Here is a 24,183-nt window from a genome sequence, read left to right as displayed (position 1 = left end):
CTGATGAACATCTGTTTGCCATTGCCATTCGAACACCCTGGTATGCTGATGTCGCCAATTACCTTGCAGTGGGTAAGTTACCAAAACACCTAACCCCTTAGGAACGAAAGCAAATTGTTCAAAAAAGCACTCGATTTTCGTGGATTGGAGACCATTTATTCCATACAGGGGCAGACATGCAAATCAGGAGGTGTATTCGAGAGGATGAGATCCTAGACATCTTAAAAGCTTGTCATAATGGACCATGCGGGGGGCACTTTGCCGACAAAAGAACAACACATAAAGTACTACAGGCAGGATACTATTGGCCTACAATTTTTAAGGACGCGAAAAAGTTTGTACAAGCCTGTGACAGCTGCCAGCGAGCAGGAAAACCTGGTCAAGCTGATGAAATGCCTCTAAGACCACAAGTGGTTATTGAGCCATTTGAACGATGGGCTCTCGATTTCGTCGGGCCCATTAATCCACCATCAAACCAGAGGACATACATCCTGGTAGCAACAGACTATGTTACTAAATGGGTTAAGGCTGAATCATTAGCTAGGGCTACAGAAGATTCGGTAATACAATTTTTGTTCCATTTGTTTGTACGTTATGGACTTCCGAGAGAAGTAATTACAGATGGTGGACCACAATTTGTTGGAAATAAACTAGCTACAACACTTAACAACTATCATATCCAACATAAGATCACTACTCCCTACCATCCGCAGGCAAATGGACAAGTAGAAAACAGTAACAAGATAATTAAATCAATCTTAACAAAGACTATCGCATCACACAGGCGTGATTGGGCTGCTCGGCTACCTGAAGCACTGTGGGCTTATAGAACCACATGGAGAAGTACGACAGGCTATTCACCTTATCAATTGGTGTTTGGGAAACAACCAATCTTTCCTATCGAATTTGAGATCCAAACACTACGAACTGCACAAGAGGTCGGCTTAGATCTGAATGAGGCACAGATCAATCGACTACGACAAATCAACGAATTGGATGAGATTAGGCTCTCTGCATTACAAAACACAGCATTAATCCAACAGCAGCGAGCTAAGTGGCATGATGCACTTATAAAGAATAAATTCTTCCATGAAGGAGACTGGGCTCTGTTATACGATTCTCGGTTCCAGGATTTCCCGGGGAAACTCCAGACTCGCTGGCTAGGACCATATGAGATCCAGAAGGTGCACGACAATGGGACCCTCACTCTGATCACAATTAACGGTTCTGGACATACGTTCAAAGTAAATGGCCACTGAGTTCGTCTCTATCGAAGACCTCTTACTCGGGAATCCTTTTGTCAACAGCTACAGCAAGATACTGATTTGGAGATCTTAGGAGAGGAAGCGAAATCTTCCTCACCTATAACTTAAGCAACTCGTTTTTCATAATTTGTACATAACATCCTGTACATATGTTCTTTTCATCTTTGTTTGTAGTATTTTTGTTACCTTATTTTGCACAGCACTTTTTGATTTTGCTGTTCCTTTTCAAAAGGAACAGCACTGGTTTGATTTTGCTGTTCCTTTTCAAAAGGAACAGCACTCGTGTGATTCTGCTGTTCCTTTTCAAAAGGAACAACACTTTTTGCTTTGCTGTTCCTTTGCGAAAAGGAACAGCACTTTTTTGCTTTGCTGTTCCTTTGCGAAAAGGAACAGCACTTTTTTGCTTTGCTGTTCCTTTGCGAAAAGGAACAACACTTTTTTCTTTGCTGTTCCTTTGCGAAAAGGAACAGCACGTGTGGATTTTTGCTGTTCCTTTGCGAAAAGGAACCGCACTTTTGTGTTTTGGAATTTTTTTGCTGTTCCTTTGCGAAAAGGAACAGCACTTTTGTGTTTTGGAATTTTTTTGCTGTTCCTTTGCGAAAAGGAACAACACTTTTGTGTTTTGGAATTTTTGCTGTTCCTTTGCGAAAAGGAACAACACTTTTTTGTTTTGCTGTTCCTTTGCGAAAAGGAACAGCACGTGTGGATTTTTGCTGTTCCTTTGCGAAAAGGAACAGCACGTGTGGATTTTTGCTGTTCCTTTGCGAAAAGGAACAGCACTCTTTGTGCTTTGCTGTTCCTTTGCGAAAAGGAACAGCACTCGTGTATTTCTTTTTCCAAGATACAGAATTTGGCTAATTCTGCTATTTCTTTTCCACAAGATAACTCATTTACATGCTTCTCTCAGAGAGGACACCATCAGAACCTTTCTGCTCCTATTGGGACGTTTTGCGATTATGCTCTCCTAAATCCTTTAAGATATAGCAATGACATTATGCAATGAACATAAAGCATGATATACCGAAACCAACATATCATAAATCGCTACTATTTTAACAGTCAGTATATATAAGAAGACAAGAGGAGGGACATTAACTTTCGTCTTCACTGTCATTATCTTATTCCCGAACCGTGGTTTGGTAATTTTTATCATGTCGATCTCCCTAAAAACTTTCTTGATCATTACTGAGGAATATGAGCAAACGATTTATATCTGTCTGTTGGGATTGTAAGACTTCTTCCACCATTCCCCGCTCTTAAGGAGTGCGGAACCACCCTTATGTGTAATTGAACAAAGAAAAAGAGAAGTGTGCTGCAAAAGAAGAATAAAAGAAAAAATAAAAACAAGATATGAAATCGTCAAATGCAGGATAGGGGGTCTCATTCAGAGCCAGCCTACCATGATCATAAGGATGGAAGCGAAGTGGCATTCCCATTACGGCCACCACACCAGGGATATGGTCCAAAGGTAAAATAACAAGCAAACCTTGGAATAGGAGGTCTCATCACGAGCCGGCCTGACCACGTTTCGTGCCTACCTTGTGAATGGCATTATGGTTATCTGGTCACCAAGCCAACATAATGGCCTACATTTTGACAAAGCACTCTTCAGTAGATACACAAAGGATAATGGTTCCGGAGGGTGAGATAAACAACTTTGCCAAGGTTATGAACACCTGTTGGCAGCAGAGCTCTGTTAATGGCATTGGAGTCGTAATATTTACACCAACAGGTATGATATTAAGTCTGTTTGTCTTTTATATCCTTTGCATGTATCATATGTCACACCCTGATATAATTATCGCATGAACATTATCACCAATCATGGCAACGGAATTGACAATGACTACTGGAGACTTGGTACAGTTGACAGACGTCTAACCCCTCGGTTCCTCATTATATCACACTGGCTTATCTAAAAAGCGATCCACTTTTCTGCCTCGGTTTCGGTACTCCATTGTCCTTTTACAACATGGCATAATTCTCCCTGCTGTACTTTATGATTTGACTCCCGACTGGCTACTGCTCCTCTCTTTGACGGCTAGGGGCAGCCTATCAGATCGCGGGGGGGAGGTAACCTCATTACTCCAATGGTTACGTGGCTGCACACCATTCGGGCAAAATAATGGCACGATTTAACGGTATGATGATCTCATTCTACGGACTGCCATCCACGATCTTTCTCTTTGCTGCATGCTCTGCGAAGATCCTTCCTAAAATTAGCATCGAGTATCCTCTCTGCTTGGTAAATACTGCAAACAGTTGTTGTTTCATTCCTGAGTCTATTTCTGGAGTAAGCTATGGGCGGGAGGACAATCCGAAGTGAACCGCACAAGCTGACCGCGTCCGCTGCTGCCCGCGAAATTCTGGAAAATGCAGGATGGTTGAATTACTTCAACCGCCTGCAAGAATCGAATGAGGCTGTAGCGTTCGAATTCCTGCAAAATTTGCAGGAAAACCACTCTATAGTCGGAGGAAAGCGGATAGGAGTTACGGAGGACATTATCGCAGAAACCTCAGGATTACCAGCTGTTGGACCCAGATGGGAGCTGAAGAAGGAAAGACTGCAGAAAGTAATGGAAATTTTCCAAAGCGAAGGCCAAAGTCTGACAGTCAAAGGGAAAGGAGTTCTGCCGACAACACTGGGGGAACCCTGGACCGAGCTAGCGAAGATAGTGCAGAGCTATATCACCTGCGAAGGGAGAAAAGATGTGGTAAGGGCTCGTCACTTAAAACTTCTAGCTGTTTTAAAGGGAAAATGTTCTGTAAATCTCCCTGCCCTTTTAAATTCGTTATTACATGATGTGGCCCGAAGCCTGAAGAAGGCTCAGCACACAGATACGGTTGTTAGCCACCACGGACTGATTCGGATAATAATAAGCCACAGTCTTACCCAACAGCAAGGCACCTGGGAGGAATTGGTCGAAACAGTTAAAGAGGGACTGGCTGTACCACCCCCAAAATCTGAACGAACCTCCAGCACACAGGAACGTTCAGAAAAACATAAGAAGCGAGCAGCAGAAAAGCATGCTGTTTCAAAACGAAAGCAGTCCTCCAGCACGCTGGAACAATCAGAGAAACGTAAGAAGTCGGCGGCAGAAAAGCATGCTGTTTCGAAACGGAAGCAACCCTCCGATACACCAAAATGACCAGAGGAACCTAGAGAACCTGTTGGCACTCCCAACCTGCCTGAAAGACCTAGGAAGTCAGCTCGATTGGTTCGAATACGGGGAAGGTTGGAAAAGATTCAGAAAACTGTGGCCCAACCAATTGAAATCGAGGACGAACCTCCGGAAGTGGAAGGTGAATTACCCGAAGGAAATGCTGAGCAATCAGAGGCTGGAACTAACCAGCCAGAAGGAGGAATTGAAGAAGGACACGACCAATCTGAAGGAGAAGAGACCACCAAGCGAGACAATCAAGAAGAAGAAAACGCACAATCTATGGGTAGCCCGTTGCAAGACCCTCTAGGAGAAGAGGAATTGGCAGCAGTTCTGGCCAATATGAGAGGATACCGCCAAGCCTCCAGTACAGGAGGCGTCCTTGATGGCCCCGCAGAAGAAGAATTACCCGAAGAAAGGCATGCAGAAGAGGCAGGGGAAGAAAACCTGCCTGGCTATGGTAATGAAGCAGAAGACATCAATCCGGGACAATCTGTCCCCAGGACGCCGGAAGATGTTCCAGGAGAGGAAGAAGAAGTAAGATTGAAGGCCAAACCCTCTGCCGAGGCAAGGGAAATTGAAAAATTGAGAAAGAAGCAGCAGAGGATGCTGGGCACGATAGCCAGACTCCGGCAACAAATTAGAATGTTGAAAGCCAGTCTGAGAATACAAAAAACTGCAAGGAAAAGGAAGAGGACCACGGCAGCAAGAACCCCGAGGGTTAGAGTTCGTTTTGATGGACGAAACCCCATCAGGAGACCTACTGTCGAGGAACAGTCTGCTGTTCCAAATGATAATGAGGAACAAGGTGCTGTTCCAATAGAAACTGCTGTTCCATCTGGCCCGGAGGAACGAATGGACATTCCAATGGAACAGCAAGAGGCTCCGGTGGCAGGAAGACCACAGCAACCCTTTGTTCGCATTAAAAAGGAAACGGATAGCAAAGAGGTTCAAACAGAAGCACCTCCCTCGGGTGTAATTCGGGTCCGAAATTCCAAACAACGTAATAAGAAGGTCCAGGTTAAACTTCCAGCTTCTACGACTGTGTGGAAGAAAGACCCAAAAACCAGAACCTTGCATAAAATGATGAAGGAAGCCCAGCAGGAGGCCGAGCAGTTGCGAGAACAGACAGTCCCCAAGGAAAGATATGAAGAGCTCCAACAGCAATTTCGAAAAATCAGTCAGTCTGAGAGCCAGGCCTTTGAAGGATGGCAGAAGGAGCAGGAAAAAGTTGCTAAGGTAACTCGTCGACTAGATAGTGTTGTTAAGCAGATGGACACCCTGTGTTCCTTGTATACTGATGTTTTGACTTGTAGAGCCCCTGCTAAAAATTATGCTTTGTTTTTGCTTGAACGATATTTGAGATTAAAAATAAAAGCTGTTAGGGCAGGAGCACCTATCCATATCAACACTGTTAATGATTTTATAGACTGCTGCAAGCACTATGGAGTTAAAGTTCAAAGGTTGTTATGTGAATTTTACCTGCACAATCTTGTCTTAGACCAGGAAACTGATTTGAATCCTGGCCCTTTCGTTGGCGATATACAATTCCAAGCCTTTATCTCATTTGGGGTGAATCAGTTAAAATGGCTTAAAGCTTACAACATCTTCCAGAGGCAAGAGAATAGTTTAGACCTATGGGTACGAGCTGAACCTAGGGACCCAGCAGCATTATGGAGAGAGCATAGGAGTGTGATGAGGATCCCAGGTGTCATGAAGATATTAGGTCCCATGCATGGAGACTTGATCCGAAATGGTCTGGAGTATTTCCTGACTATTAAAGACCATGCCCTCCATGCTGCAAAGTTTCGCTACCGAACCTCTAACCCAAACATCCAGCTCAGGGAACCCTTTAACTTTGAGAATTTTGAATTGGCTGCCAGTCGATTGAGTCTCTATGGGGAACGGATTCTGCGAGCAGGACCATTCTGGTTGGGGTATCAGTTTCGCAGCCCAATTATTTGGCATCCTGCACCTGGATATCAGGCCCTATATGAGATGCCTGCAGATCAGTTAGATCAGTTCTTTGACCATCTAGTTGCTAATCATGGTTGTCGACCTCTTCGTGAGATCCCTTCTCCGGCCTACTCTCTCACAGCCTTGCATGTCAATTATAACGTTTTCATGAGGACATGAAACAGGGTAAGCAGGGGGGTGTGTGGAGCACTTGGAAGGTATGCTTTTTGACAAGCAATCTAGTGGTTTTTCAATAATATTTCTAACCTTTTCTGCATTATGAGTCTAAAGAATATAAGGGTTTTGATAAATTGTGTGAAAATGGACAAACGAAGCTCAATCACTAATAATTGATGTTTTCTATGCAGAAGGACGCGGAAACAGGGAATCATCGAGTAAAAACAAGAAGCAAAGGGAAAGTAACTGTTGTCCCGTCGACAGGGAACCGGATGCGGACAAGATCAAGTAAAATTAGAGCCGAATAGTCCAGGAAAAGAACGCAGGATACCGAGACGGAGAACGCAAGAAAGGAAAGAGAAGAACTGAACGATTAGCGAATCCCTCAGGATCGAATCGCTGCTTTAGCTTATCTTTTGTATCTAGATATCTCCGTCATTTCTGTTATATAAAGGTACCACGCCATCGAGCGTGGGGGACGACTGTTGTTGTAATTACAAGCTTCAGAACAACTTTGATCATTAAGTTTTGTTAAGACCTGATTTTGTATACTTTTGTTAATGCAATCAATATAAAGGACTTGGTGTTCACTTCGTTTCTGCATCTGAAGTAACTTTAAGCAGTGTACCATTGGTAGCCAAGGGCCCAGCTCCGACGGTCACTTGTTGTTGTATCATACGGTGATTTGTGTGGTTTGCTTATTTCTCTTGTTTCAGTAATCCGATATATCTTTTATATGATAGACTATGCTTCCTAATTAATATCTGAATCTGAATAAGTTCTTTAACCCACGTCTCTGTACTACACAAAGTGAATCTATTCGAATTGCATCCATTTCTATAGCAAGATATTGGTATGAATGTTATCATCATTGGATTCATATAAAAGGCTTGAAGATAATATCACTTTGTTTAGAAACATAGTCACATCATACATTACTCTCGGATTGCTACAGTAGTCTAGAACGTGTACATACATCGGAGTTTGCTGTTCCATTTGAGTTTGCTGTTCCATTTGAGTTTGCTGTTCCAATTTATATGATTGACGTTTCCTGTTTATGATAGTTTGCTGTTCCATTTAATTACTGCTGTTCCATTTGATTACTGCTATTCCATTTTAGAATTGCTGTTCCATTTTACTTTCGCTAATCTGCCTTTATTGCTTTTGCGTGATAGCAGGCCTAAGGCTGTCGTGAGCCCAGCAAGACGCTGCCTAGCTCCCAGACCTATAAGTCCATGCTTTGGTTTCCTTTCTTTATCAGTTTCTAAAGGGAAGGGTTATTGTTTCCGTACCCTTGACTGATCAACTGCTTTGTGTGATTTTATCTTTTAAGTTGGTTTAGTTACAGCTTAGTGTTTGTTTCCTTTCAAATCATTAGAACGCTATACTACCGAGCATTACTTGGACAAAACAGCCTCGGATTGAGTTACTCCTTGAAAGAACAAAACGATCCCGAATTGACTTAATAATGTGGAATAATTGGTGGTGTGAGAGACCCTAGTTATCGCTCTACACCGATCACACCACCAGACCGCATGCAACCACGTGCCCCTCACGCGCGCCACGTGCCATTCGCCTCGAACCATGCGAAGCGCGTAATAAGACCCCCAACCCTTTCTGCCCCGTAAACCTTAATTCGACTTAGGAAAAACGTCAAATATTTCCAAATATCGCCGCGGTCAACCCAAAGTCAGCGATCGATAGTCCCCGGCAGGGACTAATAAGTATACACTTTGACTTAGAGATTTTAAGCTGTAAATCTTTTATATATCCTTACATTGATAAGTGTAGCGTATTTGGGAATCAGGATTTAAAATTTCCTTATTTAAAAAATAAGAATATATAAGCAGTTTATTTGAGAATATTTATTTATTTATTAAAAATTATATTTTTTTTTCCATGAAAAATATTATTTTTTTAATTATTTTTCCATTTTAAAAATTTAATTATAAATATTTATTAACCATTTTATATTAAATGTAATACTGAATATTTTAAAATATGTTAATGTGCGGCTAAATATAAAAATAAAATATAAAAAAACTATAATACCCCACTTCAGAGATTGCAAGTTAAAAACTTATTTAATTACGGATTGTTACATCTCCTTTAAACTGAACGAATTACAGATGGGATGCCTGCCCTTCTCAGGATTGCAGCGATGCCCAAATCAATCCACAATCACACATAGAACAGACCAACAGAAATATTAGAAACAACACTCTTCCATATCGCTGCTGCGAGGTTCATTCTCAACAGCAGGCAAGATTGTGGTGCGTAACTCTATTGCTTTAACCAGCTTGTGCAGTTATAGACAGAGCAGTACGCTTGCAAACAAGTAGTGATCAAAAGTATCGCTGCAGCTGCCAGAGAGAGGAATTTCCACGAGCTGAAAATATGATTATTCACAAACTTTACCGCCAGAACCTTCCATTTTCTGCTATAATGTCCATTTAAATCTTTGATTACTTTGTCCAAATATCCAGCTTCTTTTGGACGAACGCACTTACCCATGCTATTCCATAGGCTGGCAACTTCTCCATCACTTTGGAGGTGGTTACAAATAATCCCGCTCTCTCTCAGCAATTTCACATCTTTTACTCCGTCGATCATACCATTCATGAAATCAGTATATCGCAGCCAAACAAGCGCACCAGGCGCAGCAGAAGCTTCGAATGCCACCAGATTTCTGAGGATTACCTCTGTGTTACTGTCTAACTTTACTCTGGGGAGATAAAGCGTGGCCATTTTCTCGTCAAATTGTATTCTGCCGAGATCGTCATCAGTAGGAGAGAATTTGACTCTCGCAAAATGTAAATCAGCCACAGAAGGAATATTCAGTTCGTGTGGAGAGGGTTGTATGATCTTAACAGATGATTCTTCCTCGGTTGTGACTACATCTTTTTTGAGCCTTTTAAACATACTCAGTATAAGAAGAAATGGAAACTTCATCACAAATTGTGAAGGCTTCTAGTTCAACGCTCGTCGAAGTAACATCGTGAGAAATTGAGCGACGCCAAAGTTCATAGAAGTGAGAGTTTGTCAGAGCATATTGAAGGCTTCTTTAACAGTTGAACTGTCTGCTAGATCAAGTGAATCATCTTTTTCCTCAATTAGAGTTGGAGTAATGGCTGACATGTCTGCTGGATAAGGAGCATCCTTTCCTTCATCAAATCGAATTGGAATTTGATTGTCGGAAGGGACAATACAATAGTACAGCACCTCCAACAAGTGCCGCCTTTCTTTGATACTGAGATTTCCACTCTCTGGCAACTTGTAACTGAACGGCAATAGTTCTTGGACCATTAGACACAACAGTCTGGAGAGCCTCTGCTCTGCCTTTGCTTCACAACCCAACTCCAACTCCAAAAGCTTTAACATTAGGAAAAGTGGCATCTGATTTTTGAGCATCATCAAATCTCTGAGAATAGAGTTGTAGAAGGCACTGGTGCCAGTCAGATCTAAGACACGCCCCAGCGATTTTACTTCCAAGTGGAAGCTTTGGTCGGCGTGTCTGACATAAAACTGCAAACACTGAAAAAGGAAGACGGCGTCTAGAGCCATGATCCACGCTAAGGTCTCTTCCTTATAGTCGATGAACTTGTGGTAGCAGCTCTGGACATGCCAATCATATTTTTTAAATTCCTCCACAATGACCGACTGAAACTTCTCTAGACCCTTCATTTTTTTCTCAAATCTGCAAGCAGTTGCCAATTTGTAGTGGTCCATATCATGGAGCTCAGATCTCCAGTGGTGAGAGGGACCGATGGAAACCATTTGAGGAATGTAGGCTTCTGGCTTATCTGCCAATAACTCTTTTGGCACATTAAACACCGAGATACAGAACCCCTTCACATTCTCCTCTTCTTCTTGTAGAGCGTCGAGAGATTCCTTAATTTGAATAACCCAACTATCCTCATCGATCTTCGTTTTCTGAATAACCCAACTATCCTCATCTATCTTCATTTGAGCAGCATCAGTGTTGGATTCCATTTTTTCGGGTCGGAGAAAAGGAGCCACAGACAAAATAGTGGAGCAAAATTTCGAAATGTATCTGCCAGAGTTGAGGGACTTTGCAGCCTTATATCGAATTCAGTGGGCTGATGTCGTGGGTCCTAAGCCATTCCTATCCACAGGTTTTTGAATTTCGTACATTACAATCCGTTGTTTCATAAACGCTAGCGTTGTGTTATTTCACATTTGTTTCTCCAGCTTACCATTCCGGTAAAGAATTCACTTAAAACAAATAAAATTCACTTAAATTTGTTTGGATTTTCTGAAGGTTGGATTCACTTACTAAAAGAATAACTTATTTTAAATAATAAAGCTGAAACAAACTGTCACTATAAATTATTTTTCCAAATTCCACCCAAAATCACCGAAAGTAGATTTCGTAATAAGTTTATGTACTAAATTTCCCGTCTCATGGACACGTAGTAGATTTGAGTGTTTTCCGTATAATGGACACGTAGTAAATTTGAGTGTTTTTGCGCGTTCACTACAGTGGAGTAAACGGTACGTTGGACACCGTGACTGTACGTGTGTTCAAAGTCATATGGTGTGTTAGTTTGTGCGCGCAGAAACTAACAAATTTGTTGTGCTTATCTGTCTTCGTTATCTCATTATGTTGGCTCAACATTAGCAATGTACAATTTGTGCACCTTCCGTGACGAGCCACGTGATTATTGTGTTTTATTAAACATTATAAATATGACATTGACTTTTGGATTTTCTCATTTATTTGATACATCAAATAACACCCTTTCTATTTGCCAATCAGAATACTCGGTATTTAATCATTAATTATTAATTAGATTATATCAATTAACTAAATTAAAACGTTATATAATGTGACGAATTTAAATAAAATATCTTAGGATATTATCTAAATTATTAAATTAAAATTATTATATTTAATCATATTATTATTATTATATTTAATTGCTAAATTTATGAAGGCACTTTTTTTTATTTTGAACATGTGACTTCTTAGGAGGAAACACATGTTCTTAAAGATTAGGCCCACTCAAGGTGTGTCATTATCCAATTGCGTAATTTTTTCTTTTGTCGGTCAAAAACACTCATTATATTATCATAGCATAAGTGTCAACAAAATACATCATCACTGCAACAAAATATAGCATCACATACTTCAGAGTTGGCACAAGCCTTGCTCTAAACAGTAGGAAACCTGAAGAGAAGCCAAGACAGTTGGTGTCTTTGGTTATTGCCGACACAAAAATAGCAAAATTACATGTCTCAGAATTACAGATTAAGGGGGGAATTGGGAAGAAATATGGGAGGTGCAACAAAAAGAGCAGTACGTTCAAGTATATGATAATCAATGTGTTCCACCTGATTCTCCAGGGCGCAAAGATGGTCATTTGTGCATCAAAGCTAATGCCGGAGAGCTTCCACGAAGTCCAAGGTCTAAATCTGCATATGTTGGAGGTCATTGATATAAGCAACCAATTCGTTCCTATCCTTGTACCTTTGCTCCCTCATTGTATCAATGTTGAGTTGTATGTTATTCAGTTGGGCCACGATGGACTCCGAGGTTACTAGAACTTCTACGTGATATGGGGAGCGGGCTAGAGATAGGGTCATATCCACAACAGAATAACGGCTCTTAATCGACTCAGATTCTGAGCTAGGCTTTCCATGTTGTTGTCGTTCATCCAAACATGGGCTGACACCCCCTTGCAAGCATGCCCTCGCTGTTGAGGCATGCTACCAACACCACCACCACTGGTCGTACCGCCACGGGAAGCACAGAGAAACACACCACGAAATACAAAATTCACAATACTGAAATAAAACTCCATTGGACAATGTTATCCAATTAAGAAAGAGCCCAAAGCCCTGAGCACGAGCATCGTAACCACAGGTAGCCAAGAAGTATGAAGGAACACCACGAGTCCCAGAGTCAGTAGAGTTCATACAGTCCCAGAGTCAGTAGAGTTCATACAGCCCCAAAGATGGCACATGAAGTTGCTCTCCTCAACAAATTGACAATCTAGTGAAGATTCCTCGAACCAAAGATAGAGTCAGACTAAGGAAAAATTAGTGTTTGCTCCCAACCCATGCAATCTAGGCCTGAAACCAAATAACTCATCACGCCAGACAAAGAAATCTTCCCCCATATCCCATGGTTGTACTTGATGCAGGTGCCAATTCCCCTCCCAACTGCATTTAACGGTCTCGTCCTGTTTTGCTGCTCCAAGCCACACCCTGAGCCGGGACGCAAACAAACCACACCTCGTTCTCTCTCAGCACTCTCTCGTCATCGCCCAATGTCTTCGAATGACCTCCTGCATGTCCCTTTGCGGTATTAAACTCATCTCGCAGGGAGCGGGGTATGAGTTCCAAAGGCTATTCATTGCATATATGTGGCGCATGTAGGCCCCTTTGGCTCCATGATCCAAGGCACCGCCAACTGACCCCCTAAATGATCATCCCCAAAGATATCCAATTACGTAATTATACATGTAAAAGACTTTAAATTAAATCTCTTTCTAATCAATCTAATAATAATTTTACCATTGAATTTAAATTCTAAAACAATACTACTTAATTTATAAAAAAAATACTTAACTTTATGAAAAAAGATATCAATAAATAATTTTGAAAATTATTAATATATTTAAAATTATAATTTTAAAGCAATTATAATTTACAAATTGTAATTAAAAACACAAATTTTTAAATAATAATATTATAACATTATAATATAATAAATAAAATTATATCATAAAATATTTAATAAATTATTATATATCTTTAAAATTAAATAAAATAATATTAATTTATATTTAAATATTTATATAATGTGCTATCTGAAAATTTATTTGATTTAGATAAACAAAAATATATAACATGTAAAGAATTCCTTCGACCTTTATTCTATTCCCAAATGCAATAGCATTATACCTCATTTGGACTCTTTTACCCAAATGCATATATAATAGTACAGTGACATGCAATAACATTATACTTCAATTTAAATTTCCCTGCACAAATGAATATTATCTATGGGTATTTATTTTTTTCAAACAATTATATATATGAACAAATATTTTTTTAGTTAATTAAGATTTAAAAAATATAATATATTATTAAAATTTTAAATACAAATTAATTTTGAAAAAACGTATTCATTTTTGTGCAAAGATGTCATTTGATCAACCATGGCCTTTTTCCAAAGTTTTTCATCCTCTCAATCTACTGCTTCCTTCACAGTTCTAGGATTATCATCAATAATAGATAAAGAAAAATTTGAACAGAAAGCATATGGACTATACCTTTCTCATTGCTTTCTTTCTCGAACTGATCTTCTCACACCCAGAGTTTGTGGCTCTTCATCTTCTGATTCTTCCTCCTTTAGCTCAAACTCTATCTTCTCAGGTTCCTTTGGTTAGACTTCATGTTTAATAACATATTTCACCTCTCTGAACACCACATCTCGGTTGTACACAACCTTCCTTGTTACTGGGTTCCAAAGCATATAACCCTTTAAACCATCCTTATACCCAATAAAGATGCACTTTTCAGATTTACTATCCAACTTGGTTCGTTTCTCCTTTGGAACATGTACATATGCATCACATCCCAATACCCTAAGATGTGAAAGAGAGGGTTTCTTACCAATCCATACCACTTATGGAGTCTTATCCTCCAACGCTGATGAAGGTGATCTATTGACCAGGTAACATGCTGTCTCAACTGCCTCTGCCCAGAATTCTTGTCCTAACCTGGCACCACTGAACATGCTTCTTGCCCTTTCCATCAACGTCTTGTTCATTCTTTCTTCAACTCCATTTTGTTGAGGTGTATATGGAGTAGTCTTATCCCATGCTATTCCACACTTCTTACAGAATTCTTCAAATTCCTTACTGCAAAACTCTCCACCGTTATCTGTCCTCAGCACCTCTATCTTCTTCTCTGTCTGGTTTTCCATCAGAGCCTTAAATTCTTTTAACCTGTCAAAGACTTCATATTTATTCTTAAGGAAATCTATCCATGTATTCCTTGAGAAGTCATCTATAAATGATACATACTACACAGACTTACATAGTGATGGAACCTTCACAGGTCTAAACACATCATTGTGCACAAGCTCTAATATTTGTTTCACCCTCTTACCACCACATGGGAAACTCACCCCATTCTGCTTTGCATATACATAATTTTCACAGAAATCAAAATCCAGAGAGCTATTACTCATACCTTCTACCATACCTTTACCATGAAGTATTCGAAGGCCCTTCTCTCCAATATGTCCAAGCCTTTTATGCCACAGCATGGTCTTCTCTCTAGAGACCACTAGATTGTTTGCTCCACTTTCAGGAACCATGGAACTGTTGCACCCATCAGCAACAGTGCTACCTTACAGCTTGTACAGAGTTCCAATTCGAACTCCCCACATCAATACTAGTTCCCCCCGAACCATCTTGAAGGTATCCTTCTCGAACACTATTTTTACACCTGCATCATCAAGCTTGCTTACAGAAATCAGGTTTCTGGCTAATGTTGGAATATGGAGAACACTCGGAAGTGTTCTAACCCTTCCACCTTGCAACTTCAACTTTACTTTTCCGCAACCAATGATTCTAGCCTTCCTGTCATCGCCCAAGAAGACATCACCACCATCATATTTCTCATACTCGCAAAACCACTCTCTATGGGAAGTGAAGTGAAAGGATGCACCTGAGTCAATCAACCATGCCTCATGATCTACATGTGTACTTGAAGAAGCCAAGTACACCCACCTTCATTTGAGGTGGTTTTCGCCTCTGTAGAAGGAGCATCATCAGATCCCTTTACTTTATCAGGAGATTTAGATTTACAATCCCTTTTGTAGTGCCCTTCCTTTTCGTATTTCCAGCACACCACCTTTATAGGTTTTCCTAGAGATTTAGATCTACCTCTAGATTTAGATCTCCCACTTGATGACTTATTTTTGTTTCTATTCTAGGACCGTCCTCGTACAGACAAGGCATCACCATTTTGGCTCTCCATGTTTTTCCGTCTCATCTCCTCTGTCAGCAAGGATGAGACTATTTCATCAAACTGCGACGCAGTTGCATTGCTACCTATTGCAATAACTAGACTATACCACGAATCTGGTAGAGAACACAACATGATGCACTTATCTTCATTTGAAATTTTAATATCAACAAATAATAATTGACTTACCACAGTATTAAATGCGTTTAGATGTTCTGTCACCGAGTCTCCATCTTTCATCCTTAGGTTATACAGTTTTTTCCATAGGAACAATTTATTCACCAGAGACATAGATTGGTACAAAGTCCCTAACTTGTCTCATAAAGCCTTCGTCGTAGCTTTCCTTGATACATTCAGCAATACTGAATCCAAGACACACAATCCTATTGTGCTCTTAGCCTTCCGATCCAACTTCTTCCATTCTTCATCGGACACTCATATTGGTTTAGTACCCGGATCTACCACGATCCACTAATCTTTATCAACCAACAAATCATCCATCTTGAGTTTCCATAACTCAAAACTCTGACCATTAAATTTCTCATTCTCTATCATTCCACTGCTCGCCATCTTCTTTCACCACCAGAATCGATCTCGCAGATCTCCCACTGAACAGGGTCTACCATAGGCCCAAGCAAAAACCCTTAGCAATAAAGGCATCCCCTTGAAGCCAAAACAACTATGATACCAAATGTAAGTTTTAACCCCATACAGAAATTACCTGCATACGAATTCTAAAACACAAAAAATAAAGAATGCGAGAGCATAACACATATACACAGACACCTTCCCCTAGATCCCAAAGCCAGGACTACTAGCTTGGTTTTTCATTATGTTCCTTTCAATGCTGCAATATATATTTATACATGCCGAAGCATCCAATACCATGGACTGAAAACCATCGCGTCCAAAACCATGGACCGAAAACCATCGCATCCAAAACCATGTGTGAAAAATCATGCACAAAACCATAGGTAGGTCCACCCAACCTAATATAGGGTCAAAAAACACAATTTTCCAGGGCGCTGCCCCATACGCCATAAGGTGGGGTTACCTGCACCCCTCAAACCCCCTGTGACTCACCCCACTACACAATCGGTGCAACAAAGGGGGTGCTCCGCCCCCCTTCTAACCCCCCAGTTAACTATGCGAGTTAGTTGTGGAAAGAATATAACATAACCCAACATAATATTTGTTAGAGTTTCCCTCGTCTTCAGTTCATAAGGTTCTTCATGTATATTGTTTAAAATGGATTTTAAAAAAAAACTAGGCCAACAAATAAAACTTCTAGAATTAAATGAGAATGGAAGTTGATTCTTGAATTACAAAAGATATAGATCAACATTATCTATATATTTGGATTAGAATGAGAACAAAATACCTTATAAAGTGGAATAATATGCCTCTAGAGTAAGCTTCATTAGGTAATGAGATGCTTTGAAGAAACATCCTTAATTCAAAGCTTTGAGGAAAATATTTTTTAAAAGATAGAGGTTATGTTAAGGCCCTATTAGCATTCATTATAAATTTATTTGTTATATTAGTAGGGCACCCAGAACATTTTATTTTACCATTTCATTATAGTTATACCCTTTATCTCTTATATATACCATGGAGCCTCGGTCTTTGGATGAGCATATCTTCTCTTCTAGACTGCATTAATATATATTAATTGAATTTATCATTTTCAAGGTGCTTTGATGAGAGAGTGTGAAAGAGAGAACAAGTGAGTGAGTGTGATATGGGTGGGAAGAAATGGGATAAGAAGGTATGGAGAAATAAAGAAAGGGAGGAAGGTAGGGAGAGAGAGGGAGTTGCACGATGGGGAGAGAGAGAAGGGATGAGGGTGGTATAGAGAGGGGGTGGTGAGGGAGTGGTGCATATATGAAAATACATAAAGGGAGAGATATAGAGGAAGATAAGAGGTGTGGAAAGAGAAGGACACAATGGGAGAGAGAGTGGTCAAGTGTAAAGAGGGAGAGGGTGGGAGAGAAACAGGAAATATGGGGAGAGAGACAAGGTGAGAGAGAGAGAGAGTGAGGGGGGGGGGGAATTAGGTAGAAGGGAAGAGATAAAGGGAGTGAAGAAGGGAGGGAGAGTGGTAGAGTGTGAGAGAGGGAAGTAGGAAAAATGGGAGAATGTGAGACAAAATATAGTTAGGATAGAGAGAGTGATGGGGTTTTGAGTGTAAATGGAGTGATAGGGAGAGAAAGGGGGAGAAAAATAGAGAGAGGTTAAGGGCGTTGTGGGATATAGTGGGTGATAAGGAGAGAGAGAGAGAGAACAAAGGGAGAGGGGGGTGAGGGGTATAAAGAGAGACATAAATTGAAGGAAGGAGAGATAAAGGGAGGTAGAGATAGTGTGACATTTGGGTATGGAGTGAGGAAGATATTGAGGGAGGGAGAGAGAGGGAGAAAGAAACAAAGGGAGGGGGAGTAATAATTATGGAAAGAGTGAATGGGATTGAGAGATACAAATATGGACAGAGAGGGAGAGGTAAATAGAAATAGAAGGGGAGATAACATGGGAGTGGGGTAAAGAGAGATAGAAGGCTTGAGAGATGGAAAGTGTGGAGATCGAAAGCAAGTGAGAAAGCACACACCAAGGAGAGAGGAGGGGTAGAAGGAAAGAGGGGAGAGAGAGTTAGGGTTTTCCCACTAGGAATGTTTATGCATTCCTATATGGAAAAATATTTTTTTCACAACAGGGACACGCACATGTTCTTATTGGGTAAATGTTTTTCTCAATAGGAACATGAAAAAGCGATTTTTTACCTAGAAAAAAATGCACACATTACTAAAGCACAAAAATTATTATAATTTTTTTTTTTGAGGCATAAGTGAAAAACTTAATATACATATTTGTTGAGTTAGTTTCTTCAAATACAGAATCAATATGACAAAATTGGTGATTTAGACAGCAAATGCATTAGAATTTTTATTTTCCATTTTTATGTTATCTTTATATTAATATTGTTTATATATATAAACATATGAGGAAGCTTAAATTGCATACCTCTTTTATTAATAGAATAAAAAGAAATCCCTTAAAAGCATACCCACAATCTGATTAAAAATATGTTTGATAATTTCAAGGATATCATTTTTTCTCAGTTCTAAAACTATGTTTGGTAATTTCAAGGATATCATTTTTTCTCAGTTCTAAAACGATATAAAATTAAGATTCTAATGATTTAAAAATAATTGTGCACAAGAACCATTTTACGTTTACAATTTTATAAGTTTTCCTGGTAAAGTTTTGTCATTTACATATTGGAAGTTCTATCATTTACATATTGGGAGTAAGCAATAATGTAATATATGCCTTCTATTCCTTTTTTTCTTCATTTCATATTTTTATATTTATATTATAATATATGCCTTCTATTCATTTTTTCTTCAATTCATATTTTTATATTATATTCAAATTTATCATAGAAACCCCTTGAATCATCTCTCTGATTTTTCAAATTGTTGGTTTTCCATGTTTGCTGGGATTAATGTGTCCTTAGAGACCATTATTAACTTCCATTTACCCATGTGTTTATTTTTTGTGACTAGTGGCTACGTTCCATTTCTAAACTCAATAAACACTTTCAGCAAATCTTGTTTCAAAATGTTGAGGCCTCCCAAGTGGTTTTCTATTTTCAAAAATCCTATAATCATGAAATAGTTTAATCTTATAGTCATGTGGTAATTTTAGACATTTTCAATAGAACTAAGAATGGTATCTAATGATGTGGCTACTAAAAGGCTTGAGTGGTCTGTCGTATTTCATAAATAATATATGAGGACCAAGGTTTTTTTCTACTTATATCCTCAAGTTCTTGGGAAATAGTTCCTCCCTTTGCTCAATGAACATCAAAATGTATCACTTAGTTTGTTGGTTAACAATAGAATATTTTCCTAATAAAGCACGTTCCATACATCATTGAGATTGCAAATTCAAGAAACATCTTCATATTTCTAATATTATAAACGCATTATTATATATACATTCCTTTGTACCTATTTATCATTTCTTCAATTTTATAAATATTTTATTTATATTTCAAGGATCAATTTCCAGTATTACTCAACACTTGTAATGTTTATTTAGATAATACTTTCAAAACTCGTTCCATAAAATTATAAAGTTATACTGAATACTGCGGCATACGATCTTCATTTGTTACTGAATACTGCGGCATACGATCTTCATTTGTTTTACTAGCTTTGAGAAATGGTGATTGTAATCATATTCTCACAAATTTTGAATTTTCCAATTCATTTCGTTTAGTTTCGATCATAAATTCCATCCAAATAATATACTGCAACGTACTTGCTTTTTATTTTTATGTACTCCTGGTGAATTACATAACCAATACAATGGCTAAATCATATTTAATTTTTATTTTATTTAAATTTTTATGAATAAATTATAATTATAATTTGAGAATAATTATAGTTAAAATTATACATATTATTTATTAATTCAATTATATTAATTAAATGGTTAATAGATATTAAGAGATATGAAATCACTTGTTTTATAATACATTTTTTATAATACAAAATTAAAGATTAAATGAATTAATTTTTATTTTAAAATATTCTGATGAGTTATCTATATATATATATATATAAAACTAAGTAACAAAAGTTTTAATTATAAAAATTTATTTTCATTTTATTATAGATATTTTTAATCTATAAATAATGTTTGTTGCAAAATATCATGGGTCAATTATTATATCTCTAAAAATATATAACCATTATTTATATTTAACATTTTTATATAATTTTTTTAAATAATAAATTTTATTAAAATAACAAAAAAGCATAATTATTTTTAAAATAAATCTCAAATTTTAATATATAAATATTATAAAAAATATTCTATATAAATTATATATGTTCTATTCAATTAACAATTATTAATAATTAAATTAAAATTTTAAAATATTTATTTCAAAATATAAATGCTTATCTTAAAAAATTATAAATAACTTTAATCTAATAACTTTAATATATAAATAAAAAAAATTTATAATTATTTATTTTGCTATGGAATCATAATTTTATTTTAATTATAAATTGTCTCTAATAAAAATAAGTATACGCTTTGAATTAAAAGTATAATTCTTAAATTCTATATATGTTTATATCAAAATGGTTTTCAGAATATCTATTTAAAAAAATATATAGATAATTTAGATTTAATAATTAAAAATATTTTTTAAAATCATTTTACACTATGTTTAACCATGAATCTAATTTCACTTTACAATTTCAAGTTTATATAAATAACATATAAACATTATATATGTTTATATCAAAATGGTTTTGAAAATTTCTATTTAAAAATATATAGATAATTTAGATTTAATAATTAAAAATATTTTTTAAAAATCATTATGATGATGATGGTGGTGGTTAAGGTCCATTGAGACTAAACATTGGTCTATCGGACCTAAAGAAACAAATTATTTATTTTGATTTAAGATTTTATTCCTATGCTCAAAAAGCTTGGAGAGAAGCCTTCCGAGCTCACTATAATTTTGACATTGTAAAAGGTTAGGAAGGTCAGTATTGTAACAAAGATTGTGACACTGAGATCTAATGTGGTTGTATGCCGGGCAGTCTAAGAGTAAGTGGTTTTCATCCTCGATGTTCCTATTCTCACATATATGGCAGATCCTTTCCTATTATACACTATGTTTACCCATGAATCTAATTTCACTTTACAATTTCACCCTTATAAAAATAACATATAAGCGTTATTAATCATTTAATTTATATAAATAACATATAAGCATTATTTATCATTTTAATTTATATAAATGTATATAAACATGTATTAATCATTTAATTCATATAAATATAATATTGAATGTTTACTACTAAATTAAAAAATATATAAATAAACGATAAAACGATACTTGAGGGATTGCAAATTAAAAACTTATTTAATTACGGATTTTTACATTTCCTCTGAACTGAACGAATTACAAATGGGATGTTTCTCACACGGTACATAGTAAAAACACCTGCCCTTCTCAGGGTTGCAGGGATGCCGAAATCAATCCACAATCACACATAGAACAGACCAACAGAAATATTAGAAACGCCACTCTTCCATTTCGCTGCTGCGGGGTTTCATTCTCAAGTACAGCGGCCAAGATTCTGGTTCGTAACTCTATTGTTTTACCCAGTTTTTGCAGTTATAGACAGAGCAGTACGCTTGCAAACAAGTAGTGATCAAAAGTATCGCTGCAGCTACAAGAGAGAGGAATTTCCACGAGCTGAAAATATGATTATTCACAAACTCTACTATAATATTCATTTAAATCTTTTATTACTTTGTCCAAATATCCAGCATCTTTTGGACGAACGCACTTACCCATGCTGTTCCATAGGCTGGCAACTTCTCCGTCACTTTTGAGGTGGTTACAAATAATCCCGCTCTCTCTCAGCAATTTCACATCTTTTACTCCGTCGATCATACCATTCATGAAATCAGTATATCGCCGCAAAACAAGCGCACCAGAAGCTTCGAATGCCACCAGATTTCTCAGGATTACCTCTGTGTTACTGTCTGAATTTACTCTGGGGAGGTAAAGCGTGGCCGTTTTCTCGTCAAATTGTATTGTGCCGAGATCGCCATCTGAAGGAGAGAATTTGACTCCCGCAAAATGTAAATCAGCCACAGAAGGAATATTCAATTCGTGTGGAGAGGGCTGTATGATCTTAACAGACGATTCTTCGCCGGTTGTGACTCCATCATTTTCGAGCCTTTTAAACGTACTCAGAATAAGAAGAAAGGGCATCTTCATCACAAATTGCGAAGGCTTCGAGTTCAGCGCTCGCCGAAGTAACATCGTGAGAAATCGAGCGACGCCAACGTTCATAGAAGAGAGAGTTTGCCAGAGCATGCTGAAGGCATCCTTAACGGTTGAACTGACAGCCGGATCAGGCGAATCATCTTTTTCCTTAATTAGAGTTGGAGCCACGGCTGACATGTCCGCTGGATAAGGAGCATCCTTTCCTTCATCAAATCGAATTGGAATTTGATTGTCTGTACAAGGCACAATACAGTAGTACAGCACCTCCAACATGCCGCCTTTCGTTGATACGGAGATTTCCACTCTCTGGCAGCTTGAAACTGAAAGGCGATAGTTCTTGGACTATTAGACACAACAGCCTGGAGAGCCTCTGCTCTGCGTTGGCTTCACAACCCAACTCCAACTCCAAAAGCTTTAACATTAGGAAAAGTGGCATCTGATTTTCGAGCATCATCAAATCTCTGAGAATAGAGTTGTAGAAGGCACTGGTGCCAGTCAGATCTAAGACACGGCCCAGCGATTTTACTTCCAAGTGGAAGCTTTGGTCGGCGTGTCTGACATAAAACTGCAAACAATGAAAAAGGAAGACGGCGTCCAGAGCCATGATCCACGCCAAGGTCTCTTCTTTATAGTCGATGAACTTGTGGTAGCAGCTCCGGACATGCCAATCATATTTTTTAAATTCCTCCACAATGACCAACTGAAACTTTGCTAGACCCTTCATTTTTTTCTCAAATCTGCAAGCAGTTGCCAATTTGTAGTGGTCCATATCATGGAGCTCACATCTCCAGTGGTGAGAGGGACCGATGGAAACCATTTGAGGAATGTAGGCTTCTGGCCTGTCTGCCAATAACTCTTTTGGCACATTAAACACGGAGACACAGAACCCCTTCACATTCTCCTCCTCTTCTTTTTGAAGAGCGTCGAGAGCTTGCTTAATTTGAATGACCCAACTATCCTCAGCGATCTTCGTCTTCTGAATAACCCAACTATCCTCGTCTATGTTCATTTGAGCAGCATCAGTGTTGGATTCCATTTTTTCGGGTCGGAGAAAAGTAGCCACAGAAAAAATACTGGAGCAAAATTTCGAAATGTATCTGCCAGAGTTGAGAGACTTTTCAGCCTTATATCGAATTCAGTGGCCTGAGGTGGTGGGTCCTAAGCCATTCCTATCCACAGGTTTTTGAATTTCGTACATTGCAATCCGTTGTTTCATTCAGACAAATAAACGCCAGCGTTGTGTTATTTCACATTTGTTTCTCCCGCTTACCATTCTGGTAAAGAATTCACTTAATATAAGTAAAATAAGTAAAATCAACGGTTAGGATTTTCTGAAGGTTGGATTCACTTACTAAAAGAATAACTTATTTTAAATAATAAAGCTGAAACAAACTGTCACTATAAATTATTTTTCCAAATTCCACCCAAAATCACCGAAAGTTAATAATTAGGCAAACGCTTTATGTACTAAAATTCCCGTCTCATGGAAACGTAGTAGATTTGAGTGTTTTCCGTCTCATGAACACTTCGTAATTTTGAGTGTTTTTGCGCGTTTACTACAGTGCAGTAAACGGTACGTTGGAGACCGAGACCGTGACTGTAGACCGTGACCCTACGTTCAAAGGTAGGTTGGAGACCGTGACTCTGCGTTGTGTTCAAAGGCATATGGTGCGTTAGTGTGTCGTCTACGGCAATATGCGGCGCAGAAACTATCACAATCGTTTGACTATCAAATTTGTTGGCCTTATTTGCGTACCTAATTACCGCGTGGTTGTCTTCGTTATCTCATTATGTT

The 24,183-nt window shown here is 38.2% G+C and overlaps 2 protein-coding genes and 1 pseudogene across 2 annotated transcripts; all 3 read right to left on the bottom strand.

The window, feature by feature from the left end:
* Positions 1-8,842: 8,842 nt before the first annotated feature.
* LOC149193516 (putative UPF0481 protein At3g02645 pseudogene) lies at positions 8,843-9,481 on the bottom strand (annotated as a pseudogene).
* A 120-nt stretch (positions 9,482-9,601) lies between these two features.
* LOC149193515 (putative UPF0481 protein At3g02645) lies at positions 9,602-10,552 on the bottom strand. The gene has a single exon (XM_089407343.1). It carries the CDS (start codon positions 10,550-10,552, stop codon positions 9,602-9,604), a length of 951 nt encoding a protein of 316 aa, XP_089263469.1.
* A 12,044-nt stretch (positions 10,553-22,596) lies between these two features.
* Positions 22,597-23,424, bottom strand: LOC149193514 (putative UPF0481 protein At3g02645). The gene has a single exon (XM_089407342.1). The coding sequence runs from the start codon at positions 23,422-23,424 to the stop codon at positions 22,597-22,599; it is 828 nt and encodes a 275-aa protein (XP_089263468.1).
* Between the last annotated feature and the right edge of the window lie 759 nt (positions 23,425-24,183).

This window comes from Pinus tabuliformis, chromosome 2_2 (assembly GCF_031772625.1).
Source record: "Pinus tabuliformis cultivar Carrire ecotype Pingquan chromosome 2_2, CPIR1, whole genome shotgun sequence".
NCBI classification, from domain to species: domain Eukaryota; kingdom Viridiplantae; phylum Streptophyta; class Pinopsida; order Pinales; family Pinaceae; genus Pinus; species Pinus tabuliformis.
This window is presented reverse-complemented; position numbering and strand designations above follow the sequence as displayed.